The sequence below is a fragment of the Crassostrea angulata genome, chromosome 7 (genome assembly GCF_025612915.1).
Source record: "Crassostrea angulata isolate pt1a10 chromosome 7, ASM2561291v2, whole genome shotgun sequence".
NCBI lineage: Eukaryota > Metazoa > Mollusca > Bivalvia > Ostreida > Ostreidae > Magallana > Magallana angulata.
The window spans coordinates 15,295,990-15,317,640 of NC_069117.1; the positions used below are offsets into that span (position 1 = coordinate 15,295,990).

The window sequence follows — 21,651 nt, forward strand, 5'->3', positions numbered from 1 at the left end:
TGTGATTTATAGTGAAATTTACGCGCACTTACTACCCAGATTAGAGCGAGCTTTTTGTAGTTCCAGTGAACGATGTCATCAGAAAGCGTAAAGATTCAGATCTACATGTACGGAAAAGTCCTGATACACGGTTAAACGTCACAGCTGGCAGTTATTGCAAATGTATCAATGCCGCATAAGCAGACAGGGTAACGGCTCATTAAAAATAAAACACAATTTCATACATTATTTAAGGTATACGTTTACTCAGAATGTAAATAAATTCCACAGATGATAATGAAAAACCATCTATTGTGTGTTAAAGACCTATTTTTCACTTTCAAAAAAGTAGGTCAATGACCTACTTTTTGAGATAATGGCCATTGAATATTTTTTGAAAATTGAAGAAAAGTCCCTAAAAATTTTACACTATGATTGAAATTTTCTTAATTGTGAAATACAAATTGCTAAATTCTTTTAAAAATGAAATACAGTTTATGAATGGCAGTGAAACAGACACAAAACATTAAGTTTTCATTCACAATTTTTATGAATATTCCAGTCCGAATTTCCTCTATCAGTTTTCAAATTCCTACCCTTTTTTGATTCAATTTTACAAAGAACTGAATGATGATAATACCAAAACATTTATAGCATTAAACTAGGTACATGTATATTGACCTTACTCTGCAGGCATAAAAGTTATATGAGGTCAATTATCAAAATTTTGAGATATAGTGTCTTTTATCATTTTTAAGCATTTTTCAATATTTTTGTGTGTGCCATTCGAATATCTAAACGAAAAGTGCGATAAAACCAGCAGAAAGTATGCAAAATTATGTTGACTAACATACAAAATCATAACTTTGAATATTACAGTACTACCAAAAATATTTGAAAAACAAAATCTGAAAATTTCAGTCCGAATTTCCTCTGTTTTGCTAAAGTCTGAATAAGTCTGGACTTTGTTTCAGCCTAATTCCAAAATATAGTAAAAATATCAAATGGTTTGTCAATAATATCTTTTTCATAAATACTTTTAGTGTTTAGAACAAATTTTACTCATGACATTTAACTTTATAACAATCCGAATTTGAGAACACAAAACCTGAGTAAACAACGTCCTTAAATGTAATAACAAAATAATTAGCAGCTATATTGCTAAAGATATCTGATGAGATGTAAATTGGTTCTCAAACTGAAATCGACACATAGGTAAAGCATTGCCTGTAACACTGCATACCTAACAGAGTTATCGTTCCTTATCCGCTAGGGTCCCCGTGAGAAATACTCTTCCGGTCAGGTCGATAGCAATAGACCGTGGCTATTTATAGCCACCGTCTAAAAAGACGTTTATGCAAAACGAGAAACCAATTAAAAAAACCCCAAAAACATTGAAATACGAAACAGACCACCTTTAAACAAAATCAACACACTCGTTTGCAAAACCAACAGACACCGATGCAGAACCATCATCGGATACCTGTAAAATGTGAAACAATGAAGAAACGAAACAAAAAGAAACGAAACGGAATCTACCAAAACAAACCAAAATCAAAACGAAACGAAACGAATTGAAACCAAAATCATTTTGCCTAAAGACTGTTGATATCTATTGATGAAGTTTGGTTATTCATTATTGCAGCATTTTTTCTAAAAAGGTGATAATAAAACAAAGTTTTCTTGAATTATGATTTATGCATATGATGCATGATGAAAGAAATCTGTTTTACAATACACAATGTACATGTTTTATTATGTTTCTGTCGTACTGCACGCTTTAGTCCTACCTATTACAGTCCAATTTATAGGTAAATAAAACTGAAGTGTAAAACACATAAGTACACTTTCGCGTCCGAATTCCCCACGTGATTTACTGCAATTGTGAAAATAACATCCATGTTCGACAAGGCATAGACTTTCCGAAATACACAAGACAATTGTAAGGCGCGTGTCATAACTTGAGGAAGGGCGCAAACCTTACACGGTTCATGCATTAACCTCGTCCTTTGGCCCTGTCCCGTGTCCTGTGAAAGTTGTGGCCCGGAGAAGAGTTATTTACACTACTGTGTATATTTTGTGAATTTTCCCTGGAGCTCTACAGGATGTATAACGGCGGGGTAGTGTCATACCTTCTTTTAGGTAACTGTAATTCTAAATTGTATTTTTTTCCCTGAAAGACTCAAATTTTGAACCGACTTTACAGTTAGTCACTAAATTACACAAAATTACCTTTTTTTAGTTGCATGCGTTTTTGTACTTATTTTTACTTTCATTGAATTTAATTCATGGTTCAAAATTAATTTATCTACGGGGAAACATAAATACAAATCTTAATTTCAAGCAGATATATAAATAGATATATGAATTATTTTAATGATTTGAGATCATGCATTTCTTTATGTACTAATATTTCAAGTTGTAATGGATTCTCTCTCTCTCTCTCTCTCTCTAAATATCATGAAAATTACATTAAAGACTAATTATTTTGCAGATTGTTACTTTATCTGCGATTGAGACGTGTAATATTTATTTTTGTCAGAAGAGAGGTTAATTGTTTTTGGCTTGTCAGAGCGCCACTGTAGGACACAACACACGAAACGTTATTGTCGTCTTATCGGAGAAAGTTGACAGAATGTCATCAATTTTGATACATAGAGATGTTGAATGGGGACTGTACCTTTTTTCTGCGTTTCGAGAATGTTGTAAGGTGACATTTTAATCGGCATTTTATCACACGATAAATGCCTCCAATTTGCCTATGTACATGTGTCTTGAGATTGTCTCTCACATAAAACTTACAAGCATAAAATTTTGTCCACGTAAATCTTTGTAAAACGTTCTGTTCATCAGTATTATATTAGGTTAAGATGACATTTCATTTTTATATTTTGCAAACAAAAAATAATAACATCAAAAAATAAATATGAACAATAAGAGTACCATAATAGACATTACTTTAAACTTGTTTATTATCCATTGCAGACAAGAGGACATTAAGGAGAAAACACTATGTTCAAACTATTAAGTGTTTAGTTCATGTTCCTTTGTGTTGTTGTCGAAAGAGGCGGGGCTACTCCAAATACGCATGTGTCGTATATAAAGGACACATTTATTTCCAGTTCTCACCTGCAAGTGTATATAAATATAGTCCGGAAAGCCATCAAAGTTCAAAAAATATATTGTTAGGATAATACGAACATCCCAGATGGAATTCTTATGCAAAGGCATCGTTCAAGATTATAACGGCTACCTAGCTTTACGTTTGGAAACAATATGACATTTTAGCAACAATGTTTGTTTATTTATTATATCGAAATGTCAAAAAAGATATATCATAGCAGCTAGCATGTTACACCCTTTTAAGATTCACGTAATTTCTTATTCTCATTTAGGAGCCTTTGTAGTGCTATTTTCCACTGCAGTATCTCAGAAAAATACAGCACCAGCTAAGAATGCAAACAGCGCCGCAAAACCAGCAGCTAATCCCTCAGTATCCAAAAAAGGTATAAATGTAATTTCTAGTAATTCAAGACCCACATATAATGCTAACATAGTAACTGAAGCAAACCGCGAAGGAGTCACTGACGTGCCGGAAGAGCGAGAGATAGGGGAGGATCCCACAACTTCGGTGGATGGTTTGACCCAAAGAACTGAATCAAATTACGGAAGTAAGACGGCGTGTCTCTAGCCCGCATGCTCGAGTCGTGTCCCCTATAGAAAGTGTGAGGTTGAATAGTATCCTCCATGGTTTATTAAATGTATGTTGATGTGTGTTGTATGTACATATATCCGCTATCCTATTTGCGATTTGGACATCATTGTGAGTTTTTTATCCCAAAGTTTTCAACCTTTGCATGGTGTGCTACCCACATATAAACTTTATCTCTCAGACTTCATTTGCAAGAACATGCATACATGTATGTAAGATAACACATTCATTAAAAAATGTATAGGTCCTAAACACAAAGATATAAGGAAAAATATTTCCACATCCAAATGTTTAAAATACTGATGTTTCTATAAGTGTTTCAAAATTAGAAACACTCACAATACATTGGACATTTTGAAGCAAAATGTGATTACTTACAGTTCATATAAACAAAAGTTACAAATTTTTTAGCTTGGAATATATGGATCAGTAGTCTTATTACTTATACTTACATATAATGCTATATGTAGGAATAATATTATTACATAAGACATTGGAGTCCTTGTTTTGAAATTATCATTGCATCATTATGAAAGAAACGTCACGAGGTGTAGACAACCTTTAAAACCACCAAGTATTTGTTTTCTGACTATATCATCACAGAGTTAGGGCTACATTATTTCAAGTATTCCACCTAAAAATAATTGATATCTCATAAAAATATTAAAAAAATAAATATAATTTAAAAGAAGATATTGAACAAATGCAGTTGAATAGTTGATAAAAAAATTTGACTGAAATTAATTCCCGCTTAATTATACGTTCCATACTGTTGTGAAATTGTTTTAGTACTTAATGTTTCTCAAAGTTATTACCCAACATCCTTTTTATCAGCGGATCCTATTGAACAACGGGATGCTACAACGCCTATGCGCCAGTTGCCCTCAAGGCAACAAGCCCCAACAGCAGCTCCAGCACCGGTTGCTCCTGCCGCAGCAGTTGCCCCCAAAGCAACCAATCAAATGGCTAGACCTCCAGTAGTACCCAAAGCAACCAATCAAATGGCTAGACCTCCAGTAGTACCCAAAGCAACCAATCAAATGGCTAGACGTCCCATGGCACCCCGAACACCTCCTCGTAAACCTGCAAAATATATACCACGTGATCCCATTGTTCATGCTCGACCAATCACACCGGAACCAAAACAAGTACGGAGTGAACCAGTAGTTCACGCTCGACCGACGACACCGGAACCAAAAGAAGTGGATGCTGAGGGAACAACCTCCGGTTATTACTACGATTACTACAATAACTATAACAGCCAATATGATGGTAAGGTTATGTGGTGATGGTACAGGTACTTACAAGTTATACATTTCTTTAATCTTTGAGAAAATAACCATCATATCATTTTGATGCGAAAATTCTAACTTTTTAATTAACATTTCAGAAATATTTTTTAATCATTCTTTTTATCAACTACTGTATTAATATAATCATTTAACAAAAGTTTTAATTTGACTGTTTGTTCACACTTATGTCTTCCTGTTTTATCCATTGAACATTTTATCATCAAGAATAAAAGACATGATTGTGATCAAACCAATGTTCTCGACTAACAAACAGGAAGAAATGGTAGTGGTATTAACCAAGGGGCTTCACCGAAGGAAAGCGCATGCCCAGTTTTCAGAGAGACCATAATGGAGCATCACGTCATTTTACGTCGAAATGGATGTGAAATGTACGTTCTAAAACCTTATTTTGATATACAGTAATAGCCAGTAGAGTAAAACTTAAATCCAATGAACAGATATTATCAAGTATAACATTCTCTACAAATATCATAAGTTAAAAAAAAACATTTTGCGTAAAGTATTGTATATTCGAGTAGATCTATTTATTGGTTTTATCCTGTATTTTTTTTCTTTGAGTGAGGTCAAAGTAGTCTTTCATAATAATTAAAAAACTTAACATACGTGACATCAAATCCATAAAAATGACCCATGTCCGGTTAAGAAATTCAATAGTAGAATTCCATTATTTGCAAATGTTCATTATTGATAGTATAATTGTTTTGCTCACATCAACAAAAAAATGAGGACAAATGCCCTGCTTCACTCCCTGCAGCCCTAGTAAGTTCTAACTGCCAAATCGAGGAAATCTATCTTAAAAATCTATGGTTGATGTAGCCTTTTTATGCTGTTTTTTATTTCAATGATCTACATGTATAGTCTGTCCCAAGATATTTATGCAACACATTTGGCCGATTTTTAATAAAAATACATATACCTGTGAAAGAAGTGCAATTGAAATCGATGAAAGGGAAATTTTCCAAGATATCTCCATTGAAGCATTATCATTTTTCACACGGAAAAATTCACAAAAACGAAAACAGATTTCTTACGGAGATTTATGATGGGGAATGTTTACATCTTTTCTCCATTCGGAAGTCACTCGGAATACCTCGCGCAATTTTTCAACTTTATCATCCGGGTCTGCTGCAATACAAAATCCCCGAAGACATCACATTTTTTAGCAGTTCGTGATAAGCTAAAGGGGCCATTTTTACGAAAAAAAAAATCCTGGAAATTTTTCATACTATTGAATCCTGGGGTATTTATAAATATCGAGTAATTCAGCAAAATGTGAATCGAGAATATCTTGGGACAGTGAATAGTCTTAACTTGGAGATCGTAAGGTGATAACAGCCATTCTTCGGGGGTATTTTTGAAAAATATTTGTAAACACGTGAACGTTTTTGAAACAGTTCCATAACAATGAAAAGGGTAAAAAAATTACGTTCTAACACTCTAAGAATGACGTCATAATGCTCAAAGGGAGTAATATTTTGTACTGACTACATGTACATGTATGTATGGAATATGCATGGTCTCCACGTAAGCCAATAATTTTCTTACAATTTAGGAGGGGGTAAGGTATTCATGGTTGCAAGTCTGAATAAATATTTTTGTTAGTTTTATTTCAGCATAATAGATACAGAAACATGAAATTTTTATATTCTTTTTATTCTATATTAAAAGATGACTTCTTTGTCGATAGATTATGTTGAGATATTGAACGTATAATGAAAGAATGCCCTTTTGTAGCATTCTTCTTCTTTTTGAGAGAAAGAATCTTTGTCGGTAGATTATGTTATATTTGTCGATAAATTATGTTGAGATTTTGATCGTATAATTGAAGAATGCATTTTTGTAGCATTCTTCTTCTTTTTGAAAGAGAGAATCGTCTACAAATGCATTCATTAAGAAAAAAGGCTGTGGTGGGTTTTTTAATCTTTCATCACGTTGTTTATTCTCATACCATTTTTTTCACCTATTTAAATTATTTAGGCCGTCAAAATGTTGATTTGGTCAACTATCCTTTTCTCGTTGCATTTTGTATTTACAAGAAAATGTTTCAATTGTGAACGTTTTAAATTAATATACTAATTGCAATATCCTAAAAAGGATGTTAATACATATTCATTAACAAACTTAGCGGCTGCTATTGACAAGTTATAGAATATTACCAGTAAAGATTTATACGTCTGGTGCATGTGGACTGTGATTAAATGAAGGTGGGAGAAATTGTTTATCTACGTGTAATTATAATCGTACACCTGTTTAAGGGAGTTCCTTTTGAAGATGTCTGCTAATGTAATAAACAAGTTGTTGTCCTTTAAATAAAGATTACAATACGTGGACCGTTTGCATGTGTGAGAGCCTTTAGTTAAGATTATCAGGGATTCCACCCACTCTAGCCCCCTGCTTTTAACCACTAAATTTGTACGTTGTATTACGTATATGTATTGCCCTTACTTTTAATCTCAGAATTTAGAGGGTTTATACTTCTGAAATAATTATGATCTATCTGTTAATGAAGTTTGCATGTATAGTATCAGGTATTCGGCGAATTCTACTATTTGCGCACACATTACGATTCGCAGTACTTTGTTAACTATGCAGTGACAGCTTTGTGTAAATTAATTTCATATTTTGGTGCATTTTTCTTGAGATTTAAACTTTTATACAGTGACATAATTATTCAATCATACTTAATGCTTAAAAATTTTTAATCGGGAAGTACTCTAGCCTCGCCTAAGTAAAGTTAAGTTACATGTGTATTCGGAAAACAACAAAACATTGCAAATTATGCTATATGATGCATGTTGCAGTTTCTGGATAACATTAACTTATTTCATAATCCTGACAGTTCATATCACATGCCGATCATTTCTTTACAAGGAATATTTTGTTTCTGCACTGTTTACCGACAACTTTACAATTACAGCGCCTTTAAACTTATGTGTGCATATGCCATGGAATCCCGATCCCGATCCAGATAAACGTGTGCTAGCCTGGTTTCCTGAGCTACCCATTACGCACAGGAACCAGGCTAGCTCATGTGCAGGCTGAATTTTCCCCATAGAATCCGGTTTAACCTCGCTGATATATTTTAAGTTTAATATTGCATTTCCTAGACAGGCACTTACAAATACTAAATAGAATTATAATGAAACTACAGACAAAATTTAATTGTAAGTTTATGCAGGAGTATTAACGGAATAAATTTATATATTTTGTTTAAACAAGAGTTCATTGTCTTTGAAAAATAGCCTAAGGTCAGTTGATCTGGGAAGTATTTCCAAATTATCAAAGATTATAAAAAGTAAACGTTTATTTTGTTATAATTTCTGATACTTAATTTCAATCCAATTAAAAAAAGAGTATGTCATTGTAATATGTAAACGATGTACAATGCAGTTTGGTTTTTTTGTAGAACAAAATTTATTTGAAAGGCACACAGTAGGGTCTGCCGTCTACTAAAACCATATGCCAAAGTTTAACTAAACGTCGCGTACAATATGGCTTTATGGTTTAATATACGTATGTACGTAAAACGTTAAAGTTTTCTCGTAGGAAATAGTCAAATAGAAGTATTTGATTACGATAATTTTTTCCCAAATTGCTGAATTAAAGTTTTCAACTTTATTTAGTCTCTAAACGATCGATTTCTTGATGTTAAAGTTTTTGTTTTTTCATCTATTTATTTGATAAGGCATACGTGAAACAATTCGTGTTTCTTGATTAAAGCACTGTTAAGAGTTGTAAAGTTTGTACAATCAATTAGATTAATCTTAATTACTTTCAATTCAAAATTGGAAAGTTTTTGATAGCGATTCGGGGCAAAAAGCATTGACAAGCGGCGGTCATTTAATGATTGAGCCTTTAATTAACAAAATTGCGGCCAATAAAGCGGCGCCCAGGGCTGGAAGAACATTTTTTTGACCCTTAGTACCACTAGTTTAACTCTCATTTTTCACTGATTTTCTTATAAATACGTCTCACCATTAAGTCTCGCTTCGCCTCTCGCTGCGCTCGGTAACTTATTCACCATTTAAAATACAACTTTAAATCCCGTCGCTAAGCGGGGATCATAGGATCGATGTCGTGGCGTTTCGAGTCTTTTTTTTAAATTGATGATTAATGCCTGGTCCTACTTATTTACATTTATATTTCTTAATTCAAGGAATATGGAATCATTCTTTCAGAATTTTTTTAGTCGTTGTTCTTAATAGTTTTTAGCAAGCGTGGGAATAAATATTAAAATCGTTATTGATGAAATGTATTGGACTATACATAACAAAGTCGATTCGTAGTGTTATCGCAGAGGCACTGAAAAATGTACATGTATATGCGTTTGGCGAGATTGACGTTTCGTTGTTTCGTTTCAGCGTTCTATCACAGGATGATGCTATACGATGGTTTGGCAGACCGACGTAAGTATAGGTTTTCGTTCGTTGCCTAACCATTCAATTTCTTTATCTAATTCCGCCTCTTAGCTTAAAATTTGAACATCTTCGCGACTCGATAATTCAAAATGCAAACACTTTTCCCATTCCAAATGATGGTGCTTACATTGTATACCAGAAAATATTTTTTTTTAAAATAATAATAATTTGACATCATATCTGTATGAGAATGAGAAAAGTGATTGTTTTCCTGTAATGAAATTACTATTCATTTAATCTTTGTTGACGTCACACACAATAATGCGCACGCACACTGAGTTAAAGTTTAAGATTAAACGTTAACAGGTTAGCCTGGTACATGTATTAAACAGGTATTTGTCTTATTCATTGTAGAGGGCCGTTAGTTTACTCCCGGAAGTACATATAACGATGAAAATCTCTCAGCGAGCATTTACTTTTGATTTTGATTTTTGTTGCCGAAGAGAATGGTGAAAAAGAACCACAAGTTATTTTTTATTGTGTATGTGCATGTACATATGTCTGCAAGGGACAGCACAAAAACACATTGTCATTACAGTATATCACTAAACAAATGTTGTATTTGCAAATTTAATAAGGTAAATGGAAAAGCCAAATACAATATTGTAAATCAGTTTAATACTAAAGTGATTTAAGGGAGAAAATCACTTATCCTATTTCTTGTGAAATAAACGATTCTTGTCAGTTGTTATGCTGATTTGTTTGTTTGTTTGTTTGATACTTTTCACATATTTTTAACAATCATTTTAATCAACACCTAGTGACAAATTTTCCTCTTTAAGACCCCAACCTTGTGTCTTAAAGGTCTGGAATTATAACTTCATTAGATAATATAATTGTATGGTAATGATATGTGGACTTTTCTTAACTTACGGATTTCTATTGTTTCGAAAAACCATAAAAATATTTTAGAATTGCTTTCAAATATACATTATACAAATTTTCACCTAACGGGTATTAATTACAGGATCAGTAGTCGTTAGTTTTCATACAAGTCCAAACATAAAGTTTGAAAATGGAGTTGAATGCATGAAGGAGGTGTAGTACATTAATTGCACCTCATACGAAGTCGCTTGGATTTTTTCCAGATGGTTTATACTCCCATATAGCTATAGAGACTTTCATTAAAAGAATAAGATAAGAGAAAAAACCATTTGAAACTTTACTTCTACAAACCAGTTTGTTAAAGACGGTTATCTTTTACTCAGTAAGTGATTCGATGGATGTGAAAGTCTGCGGCTTTGACTTCTTACAAAAGTTCTTTGTGTCTTAGAAAGGATTCATGTTACGTTTAATATGAATTCGAGGTATTTCCAAAGTTATTTTGATTCTTCAAGTAGAATTTTGCAAAACTGCATTGCAAAACCTAAAGGATGTTTACACATATCATATGGAAGCTCAAGCGTTAAAGTAAGACAGGCGGACGGACAAGTGGACGGACGGACGGATCGTGCATAGAAAAAAATACGACCCAAAATTAATAAGTGCAAAAGTGAAACACAGATAATTATACCATTTGATCGTAAAATTTGGATTTTTCTATGATTCCTTCGTGTATTTTAGATGAGAATTAAAATTCTTAAACATATTGGTAATAACATGGACTGATATTGTGTTTTCATGTTGTTGCCTTGGTTCCGTCATCTACAATATGATTGGAGGATAATTAGTTTAACGGTTTAGGAGTTACATGTAACGTGTAAGTATCTTAATATGGGTGGTTTTAAATAAGAGCAACCATCCATGTGTAAACACCATATAATTATAATAATGGCACACATATTTTATTTAGTGTGTAAGCAATGTCGTATAAGCCTCACCCACCCCTTCGTATAATATTCCTGAAGACCGATATGTTTTCATGTGAATGAGTTAAGTGCTTTCTTCGGTGTTTCATGCGGATTTCGAATGTAGAGATCATTGAAGACAAAAAAATTCAAAGCTCTCTATCTACCTCTGTCATAATGAAATAAGCAATTTTAAATCGTTTAAGTAAAGCGGTAGTTGGAAATGATTCACTGAATTTCATATTCTTTGCAAAAACGGTTCAAAATAATTATTTAGATAACGCTTTACTCACTTTCTTGACGTCATTGACGAGGTCTTTCAGGATTAACTATTTACATTACCATTCGACAGATAAGAGATCTACCTCATCTGATTGGTTTGGCCTTTTTTATTGCATTTCCAATGGATTTCTTCTAATATATTAGGTGAGAATTAGTACAATTTTCATATCAATCTACAGTCATCTATATTTATCATTTGGATGGAAAACAAGAGATATTATTTCCGGAACGCGATTTCATTGTAAATGATACCGCATGGATAAGTTCACAGCTAATCATGTATTCCTGAGATTCGTTACAAAAAAGGACAATAGAAAAATCTGTTTGTTCTCTAAACTGCTATATTAGTGTTTAGAAAACTCCAATAAACAATTATAATCCATTAAATACATGTGCTGAAGTGTGGAAATAGGGGAGAAGAAAAGAAAAAAGAGAAAAAAAGTAGAACTGACTATTAACTAACAGAGCTTACTTTTAATTATAGTTTTCATGAATTTACACCGATTAATCAACGATTTTTACTATTACCAATATCACGAAGTTTTTTAAATTTGTAAACGATTGGTCTTGTGAAAATAGTAAAAGTACAAAGTTTTGTAAAAACCTCACTTGTCTTTGTTATCTCTGACAGGTACAATGAAACAAATGAATGATGAAATTCGTCTCCTATCTCATAACAGTTACACATGATACATATACGTTTTCACGAGGTATATCATACATGTACCAACTACTTTTATTTATAGACAATTAGCATTGCAAATTGTTAAAGTGCAATTGTTTCGGGGTTTTTTTGTTGGTTTTTTGATAGGCAAATACTATGTGTATTTTTTCAAGAATAATTAGGTTTTAAAATACTTTAGTTTATACCTTTTAATGTATTGTACATTTCAATTTACAAAGATAACTTAAATTCGTCTAAAAGTATTTGGAATACAGCCTTCTCAACGATAAATTTTAACCATGGTCTGAAATTAGGATAGATCACAGTTTTAGAGTTAGAACTGTGGCCAATCCATGCCTTATGGTTTATGTTTTATCATGCTTAAAAAACCCACCGCAGTTTTTGCTGAGTAAATAAAATTGAATAAAAAACCCATGTTGAGATAAAATGTGTCATTTATTGCAAATGACGAAAAAAAAAGAAAAACAACTATTTCAGTTAGAGGGTCAGACTCCAAGCTATTTTCACAATCCAAAAAAGACCCATCCATATGCTGATCCTCTAAGCTCACAGAATAACAATATATGTCAAACTAATTTAACATACAGCACATTAAGTAACAGCAAATAACGGCACAATAACAAAAATGATGGCACAACTACAAGAAATGAAATTTCTCAACAACAAAAAAAAGAAAGAAGACAAACCAATCTCAAATGTCATTCATAAAAAAAAAATAGGTCATGTAAGTTAGGTAGACAATTTTGGATGGAGGTTGGTGTGTATAAAAAGTTGTTGCATTCAATAACAATGGTAAAGCGGGAATGACCCTCCAGTTACAGACAACATCAAAACACGTGACCAAGCAAATAGCTCACTTTGAAAAGAATACCATGGAGTAGGAATACACCTTGGAAAATTTCAAGATTACGTAATTGTCCAAAGGGTGACTGAAAGATGGGTGAAATTTCACAACTTGCACGTGACACCTGCAAGGACTGGGAGAATTCCACTGGGCGTAGATAAGAAAAAACCCGAACATTTTAGTTTTATCACACATAAATGCAATTATTAAATAAATTTTTGTTCTGTTTGAATATATATAATATATAGTTATCATAATATTTGATTTGACTGCAAAGTAACTTTACATTATATGTACATAAGCGTTTTTTCTTTGTGAAAATTCAACGCTATTAAAAATGCATGCCATTTTTATATGAAAATCTAAACAATAATTATGACAAAACATTTCAACGGTTGATGAGAACTGAAAACTGCGTACATATGTTTCCTTTTTGACTGCTTAATTTCAAGTTCTTTCATGCTTTAATTGAAGATCTTTTTTTTCAGATTTCTTATGAAGTTGGTTTAATGTTTCAAGTCTATGAGAGCTGTTTCCATTTTAATTTCCTATCAGAATTTTGCTCATAAAATGTGGTTTTAATGATAGTTTTTCATCAGGAATGTTTTTATTTTGAACTCTGTTGACGCTGATTTTGTCTTCCTATATTGATTTAATAGAATATGTTAAACGCTGCTTTCCATATAAAATGGCTAACTATGTCTTAAACAATTCATTCTTCAATTCTATTTCATTTAATGGATTGGAATAGGAAATAATTTATGACTGGCTGAGTTAAGCAAAAGAGAACATAACTAAGGCATACAGAAGTTACATTTTAACATCGTTTAAAGTTGTACGCAACTTAAAATCTAGTAGGCACGTCCTTTTTGGTTCCAAAGCCACTTGCAGAACATCTAAGACAAACACTGTTTTCATGATGTGAATTTTAAAACTTCATATCTACTAGTGAGATATTTTGTAATTTCTTCTGACATGATCTTCCATTTCATTCCGTTTTTCTCCGGTTCGGATTTATCCGGATGGTAATGAATTACTGCTTTCTGCAAAGCCTTTTTAATGTTTTCTTCTGCGTCTTCCATTAGCTTAAATGTTTCATTCTTAGGAGGATACCTGTTATAGACACATTTTAAAAACTCAATGTTATTTTGCCTTTCGTGGCTTTTTTTAATCTGATCAAGTTCATCTTTCATCTCTTCTTTTATTTTCTCTTTCGCTTTATATTGCTCTTCCTGTTCATGTGTTATCGTTTCTTCTTGGTACTTTTTCAACATCTCAGTGCATTCTTGGTACCAATCTATCAGAAATTTATGAAAGATTCCAAATAAATATATTGTATACTGTATGCATGATACATAATAGAGTTTTTAATTTACGTAACCAATTCTTAAAATCATTTTCAGAGGTAATTATTAAAGACGTTTAAGAAGATTTTGTAATGAAAGAATGATTTAAAAAATAGTTAACTACCGCATGTTGTAAAGGTACGTGGTGCCATTGAAACCGCCATTTGAACAGCTCGCTTATAATATTCTTTCGCTTATGGCTTGAACTTCAAAACCTTTGCATAGACTCGTCCAATTCTTTGCATGGCTATGGCCTCCTGTTCTATATCTAGTTCTCTGGCAAGAAGAATGGCTTGCTTGTACCAGTCAATGATTTCCCACACCATATTCATGTTTATTGTCTCTTAATAACGTGAAGCCTTCTCCAGTAAATCGTCCCCTACGAAAATTGCATCAATATCTTCCTTGAGACTTAATATTAATATTGTCCTTACTAACATGACAAAAAAGTAATTTACGGAAATTTGAGGAAAACATTATAAAATAAATAAAAGTGAATGGGGTTTTTGGAAAAACTAGGGCTTACCTGTTTGTCTTGCTTTCGATGATTCTGCAATGCACATGTGCATATTAACATCCGTCTCTAAGACTACGAGCTCTTGAAGCACATCCGGTTGTTCATGGCCGTGTTTTCTACCTTCGTGCAGTGGGTAATGACATTCTGTCATTTGATGTTTACACTTCATGTAATCTCCTTTTTGCCATGCGTTGATGGCTTCATGAAAATGGTGCTTTACTAGTTGAAGGTTAATTATAGCAAGTAATTCAGAAATTGACATCAAGCTGGAGATTTGATTAAAATACCGAATCCTGTTTTCTATTGACAAATCGGAGAGAAAACTCATAAATTCCTCAAAGCAATCAGTGTATTTTAATTGAAGATCGGTTATCCACGTGGAGTTTTTGCAAATGTCCCCATTTACAAAAGCATACTGGTAATATTTCAAAGCTTCTTTAAACTGATGAACGACATTTTCATTTCTCTCTTTTCTTACAATATGTAATTTCCCAATATGCCATTCACAGAGAGCCAAATTTTTCGCCGCTGAGCATTTGTCATCTTCACTTCCATCGCTCGTGTGAGCCCTTTGGAATCAAAGTTGTGTTTATTATTAACAAAGGTATACTTACTAGAAATAATATTACAGATACTTAATCTTATTTGTAAAATAAATAATCTACATGTGCATGAATATACCGATAGTAGAGGTTCCTTGCTTTCTGAAGTCTCCCGATTTGAATGGCGGGACTCAGCCCCTCCACACATGCTGTCTTATAAATCTGGTTTCCTTCCTCTCGCAGGAGGGCTGATGATGAGGATGAAACGGACATCATAGATTCTGAATTGAATTAAAAATTGAAATCTACAGTCATAAGTAAGCTTTGTAAATTGAGGCGATACAAATACCTGAAAATAAAAAAAACCCTTTAAATTATAAGCATAAAATATTTATTATTTTCGTTTTGTTTTTCGTATTATAAACCATTTATTTCGCTACTCTTTATGCGCAGGGGCTAAGCCCGTTTTAGTAACCATAAATAAAGAAAGGGGTCGAACTCTGACCCAGATAAAAAACTACCAGCTCGCTTCAAAAGCCTTATAAATCAATTATTTTTACAACACTTGCAATATGCATGTATTTTTCAGAAAAGTAATGTCTAAGATACACTCATGCCGAATTTCAAGTTGATGGGTCTTATAGCGGAGATATACGTCATTATTCTCTCGAAGTCGCCAGTTTATTTTTACTCGGACATTTACCGGTCCAGGGCTCACGATGGGATTTTGCCTATGACAACAGCAGTATTGCAACAAGTCGAGAAACATATAGTATAGGACATATTTAAAGCTGCTTGGTCCGATTTTATATCAAATTTTATGCACGCTTTTAAATGATGGTTATGCTAAGTATATGTATAATAATAGACATTGCAGTAGTTTTCTTGGTCAATATTTCAATGAAGGAAAATACGTACACAATTTGCTATCAAAACAAACGACATTAAAGGGTACCGCGTTATTTCGCCTTATGTTAAATTGCACCCCTGACGACGAGACGGGTATGGTTGTTTTACGACTTTGACATCGCTTTAAATAAAGGTCGAAATTATCAGACAAATTACAAATAAACAATTGTACGTTTTATTCGCTAATATTTCTGAAGTTTGCTTTCTTTACAATCGATGCATAGCATGTGGGTTGAATAACCCCAATCATTCGGGGGACGAAACCAAACGGTTTCTTTTTCTAAACATTCCCGTGATGCATTTTGGTTTGTTTTTTCGTTTACCTAAAGAGAAATTATTTTTATTTACTTTGAATATTTCTAACTTTGAAAGGAGACTGATTCTGCTCGTGTAAATAGGAGAAAGTCCATAACTTTCTAAGATAAATGATTTGTATGGGGAAAATGTTGATACTGTAATAACAAAAAAATCGGACCAAGCAGCTTTAAATTTTGAAGCTGAAGTAATGGGATTCTTTTCTCACTTAACGACAGTTTTTGGCTAAAATTAACAATTTAAGACAGATCTGATGGATAATTTATTGGCTATCCATCCTCCCCTCCGTAACTTGAATATATTTTTTTTAAAAGCGTTTATTGTTTGGGTTTAAATCTGTATAACACCATGATCAAATTCTATAAAACTCTAATTTGAACTTCTTGTATCTTTAATCAACGGTTGCTTTCATTTGATGGAACTAACAAAAATGACAAAAATTTATTTTGGACGTTCTGTAAAACTTTTATAAAGTACAGATTTCGAAAGAAAATACTTGCATACTTTAGTATCTAGACTAAGTGCAATTTAACATAAGTATTATTATGTGTATCTAATTCTTTTAATCGCAATGCATGGTTAATTGTTGTTTCAAATGCATGGTTACCCTTTACCTTTCATTCAATTTCATGCAACTTGTTCAAGTTATATCTGTATCAGGCGGAAATTGATTGTCTTACGCTGTGACGATAGGAAAAACTTCATTATGAACTTGTTTTGAACTTCAGAGTTTGCATCAATTTTCTGTAATAATTTATCATTCGCAGTTTGAGTTTAAAGTTTCATTTGCGAAGCCTTTAAGTTCTTTGAATGACAGAACTTCATCCTGCATTAATTTTTATAGCTTGATGGTCTCATTTCTTTGACCGAATTTGTCTGGTAGTCTAATTCCTTTAGTCGTTTCAATTTAATCGTTATCGGAAAGATCGTTACAACCAGAATTTCGGGTGGTATTATAATGAACATAAAGATAGAGTTTAGGTACTGTGTATATATTTTTCTTCATGGTCCAATCAAAACAGCAATGACGGTAATATCCACGCTTTTTTCAATATACACTCGTACTTCATACACTTGGTTTGTAACTCGGAACATCGCGAATTATTTCTGTACAATACATCAAAATCACATCCGGGGATTCAAACGGACTAATTCATTCAATGCACAACCTTAAACTCAAACATTAAATTTTCACAATTAAGGAATAACGTTCTCACACCGGTGGCATTTTGATGGGAGAAATGGCACAAGACCCTTTGTGTTTTCAATTAACAAGAATAGGAGACTGAGTAAAATATATGCATTTGGTGATTGACCGAAACGCATTTAGTAAATATAGAGTCCACAAAGGTCATTCTTGACTGAATTATGAATAAACTGTATATAGACTCCACGGACTCCAGACAAGATCATTCGGCAAACCTCGACTACTACCGTTTATGATGTACGAATCGGCCGAGGTGTGGGGAGGGAACCTTCCATTTAATTTGGAAGATTTTGCTATTTCTTTCTATGCTGCGTTCATGTACTTATATCGATAATTATGACATTATACGTATTTTTACTTATTTCAAAGATAGGTGTAAACATTAAATTATTTTTTCACTTTTTGTTGTTTCATACAAGAGATACAATCATCGCAGAAAATGTAAAGAACACGCTGGCGCGGTATACGTATTTATTTATAATATCTTCGTTAGCCAGGGGTGATGATCCGCTCCTGTGTTCTTTTCACGAAAAGAGCAGAGGTGGAGCGGATCGTCACCCTTGGCTAGCGAAGATGGTATTTTTATTGTTTTGTTTCAACAGTAAAAACAATGTATCTACGATATGTAATAATGACACCTTCAATTTGTTAACTTTATTTACTTTCGGTTTTAAAATTTGTATTTCCCATCTTATGTAATTTCTGATAGAAAGAATCATCAATAATGAAAAGAAGCGTTTTGTTTATATAATAAAAAATTCTAAAATATATATAGATTCTTAAAAATCTTCTCACCTCTGTTTCTCCTCTAGATTACGAAGCATACTGTAGATACCTATATACAGAACGACGTCAGTCTTAACAGGGAAACAGTAGTGTAATATATTTAGATTATCTGCACCTTTGGTATTTAACTGTACGGTCAATTTGATATCAAGTGCACTGTGCAAAAATCTAGAAGCGATTTATTTCAGTAACTGTAAATATCGATGTTTAAACTAATTACAAAACTGTTAATTAATTTTAATTAAATTATTCAGTTGGAGTTAGAAAAAGCACTGTTGATATCAATGAAATGTTTAGATTTTTTAAGAGGTTATAATTAGCGTACAGGCTAAATAAGGCTGTATATCATGAAACCAAAGCTAAACGCAACCTGGAAGCTTCGTCGAAGCGCTTCCTATGACGAATTAAAGTATTGATAGTACTAAAAGCAGGACCAGTTTGATATGTGCAACTTATATTTAACAAGAATAACAAATTAACCCGATTGTACTTATGATCCAGAGTTGAGCAATGAAGCGACATATTTGATAACAGTTAACTCAAATACTGGATCCGCAGTACTTTGAAACCAAAACATTTAGAGAAAAAGGAATATTGTAATTCATGGCGAATTAAAATGAAATCGTCCTCTAGTTAAAATAAAATACGGTTCATTATTAAAATCAGTGACGAAAATATACATATCCGATGGGACATTCTACATTTTATGGTGAAAATCCTAAATACATATAATTCATTAACAAAACAAATGTGAGATTGTCAGTTATGAACACTATCGTTATCTTCCAAAAGAAGATGGGGGGGGGGGGGGGGGGTAAGATGGCGCAAATGCCCATTTAGTTTAGTAGTGAAATACAATTTTGAATTTATTTTTTCCCAATTAAATCTCTTCAAATATATTATAATACAAGTTTGCAAAAGCACAATTTCTAACTGTATTCAGTTTTTAATATATTTAACAAAAAATAAAAAAAAAATATTGCAAGAAATGTTTGCGGTATCGAACCAATAACATAAAAACTGTAGATATATAAGGTTAGCTTATGTCAGGCACTCTTACCACTGTGCCATTTCAGACACAACAATATATACTGTTTAAATATTATGTGTGACTTTGACCACGAATTTACGGACTTGTATTATTTTTTCAAAACGATCAATTGTTGGGATACAAAATATTTTTAATGTATAGTGGGTCATCTCTCCACGTTTTTGTTGATTGAAATCGGTTTGTTTTCCAATATACCTTATTTAAACGATGAGAAAAATATGGAGCTCAGACCCACTCTATAAAAGAAAATGCCTTGAAGTTCTAAAAAATGACAGTATTTGCAGGTTTTGATACGTATACGCCTGTTTGAGTCAACATATTCCAAGTATTGAACATATTTATAAGTTAAAAATCAATGACATGTTAAATGTATATTGTTTTAAATGATTTTAAAAAGATATATCAGATTTATTGATATTTTTATTTTTCAGTAGCTTGTGCGACCGTGTATGGGCATTTTACACGCCTTATCCACCCATCTTCTTTTTTAAAAAATGCAATTATTGATGGTTATTTTACACATGACTTTTTCAAACAAGCATAACCAAAAAATTATATTACTTTGGGGATGATTGGATTCCCGCTTTTTTATGTACATCTAAATCCGACCTGAAGGATGATTTGATTAATTATAAATGTATTGCTATACTCGACGCAATTTGAGTATAAACACTTAATGTTTTAATTTGTTAAGTTATTATTTCAAATCATTTTATATACATGTAGATAAAAGATATAACACATTGGTTTTTCATGAAAATGAGGGAATTGACTTGTCGTACGCTAAAATATTGATTTTTTCTGAGATTGGGTTATACTTAGAGTTTAAAATTCAAGATATGAAGATATGATTCAGTACCCAATTCTACATGTAATAAGAAAAATGAAATATCCGACCAGATTTAAATCTTGCCGTTTGCGGTGATGAAACATTATATTGTGTACAGAAATTTAGAATTGCAAATTTCGTAGGTGTTTTTGTAACGCTGGGACAAATATATTGGTAATGTCGCCCGAGAAGTCAGTCATGTAATATATGTTACATGACATTTTTTTAAAAGTCAATTCTTTTATCTCATTTCCAGCTAGGCGTATTTTATTATCACATCTTCATATCTTACAATCATTGTTAGAATACTGTTTTGTATTTTTTTTTTCAACACTAGTATATTAAATGGGAATGGATTTGTCCCAAACAACTTGCTGATCGATCCACTTCATTATTTTGACCTCTTTATAAAAACAAACCTTATCACACAAAGACCGATATCTACATGTACCTCCTTATAATATTGCTTATATTTACTTGAATTTAAATAATATTGCTTGTCCAGGAAAAGAACATCCACCAGTAAATGTATTCTAAACAGTAGACTAAAATCTTTTGTAAGTGAGATAATACCAGAAAATAACCAAGCGGACTTAGGGAAAATTTATACAACACTATACTATCATCTAATATTATAGTTTCTTGAAAATATCATACTGCAACGTATTTTTTAATACAATTTTTTTAATTTGTTGACTTTAATCAAGCAAAAAATACGTATATGGTATGACAAAATTGTTTATGGTCCAAGATGCATATTAATAGGATACATTGTATTTTAATATGTTCAAAATATGTACCACGCTATTCATTCCACGATTAAAAAAATGTCATGTCGACAGATTTTCTTTGGTGTATTATCATGGGTAGGCAGGAAAAAATACTAAATATCGCAATTTTATTTTAATCTATACTACAACATTATAATAATGGACTCGATAACGATAAATCTGAAGAGAACTGTCATTTGTTAAATACATTATAAATATTGTACCTAATTTGATTTTTTAAGTTTAAATTTTTTCATTTACCGTTTATCAATTAGCCTATCAAGTAATCAATACCACCCCCAAAAAACCCCTAAAATTTGTTATAATATGAAAAGTAAGTATTTCTCCATACTAAGTGC

At 32.4% G+C, this 21,651-nt stretch overlaps 1 protein-coding gene and 1 pseudogene across 2 annotated transcripts; one reads left to right on the top strand and one right to left on the bottom strand.

Moving 5' to 3' along the window:
• Positions 1-1,925: 1,925 nt before the first annotated feature.
• Positions 1,926-10,119, top strand: LOC128191457 (uncharacterized). Of its 2 annotated transcripts, XM_052863526.1 has the most exons (6): positions 1,926-2,121; positions 3,375-3,485; positions 4,526-4,963; positions 5,258-5,372; positions 9,366-9,410; positions 9,777-10,119. In XM_052863526.1, exons 1-6 carry the CDS (start codon positions 2,085-2,087, stop codon positions 9,808-9,810), a joined length of 780 nt encoding a protein of 259 aa, XP_052719486.1. In that variant the 5' UTR covers positions 1,926-2,084; the 3' UTR covers positions 9,811-10,119. The 2 variants fall into 2 exon arrangements, with proteins under 2 accessions (XP_052719486.1, XP_052719487.1); XM_052863527.1 differs by lacking the exon at positions 5,258-5,372 and having other exon boundaries at positions 1,931-2,121.
• A 2,199-nt stretch (positions 10,120-12,318) lies between these two features.
• LOC128191484 (uncharacterized) lies at positions 12,319-18,730 on the bottom strand (annotated as a pseudogene).
• Between the last annotated feature and the right edge of the window lie 2,921 nt (positions 18,731-21,651).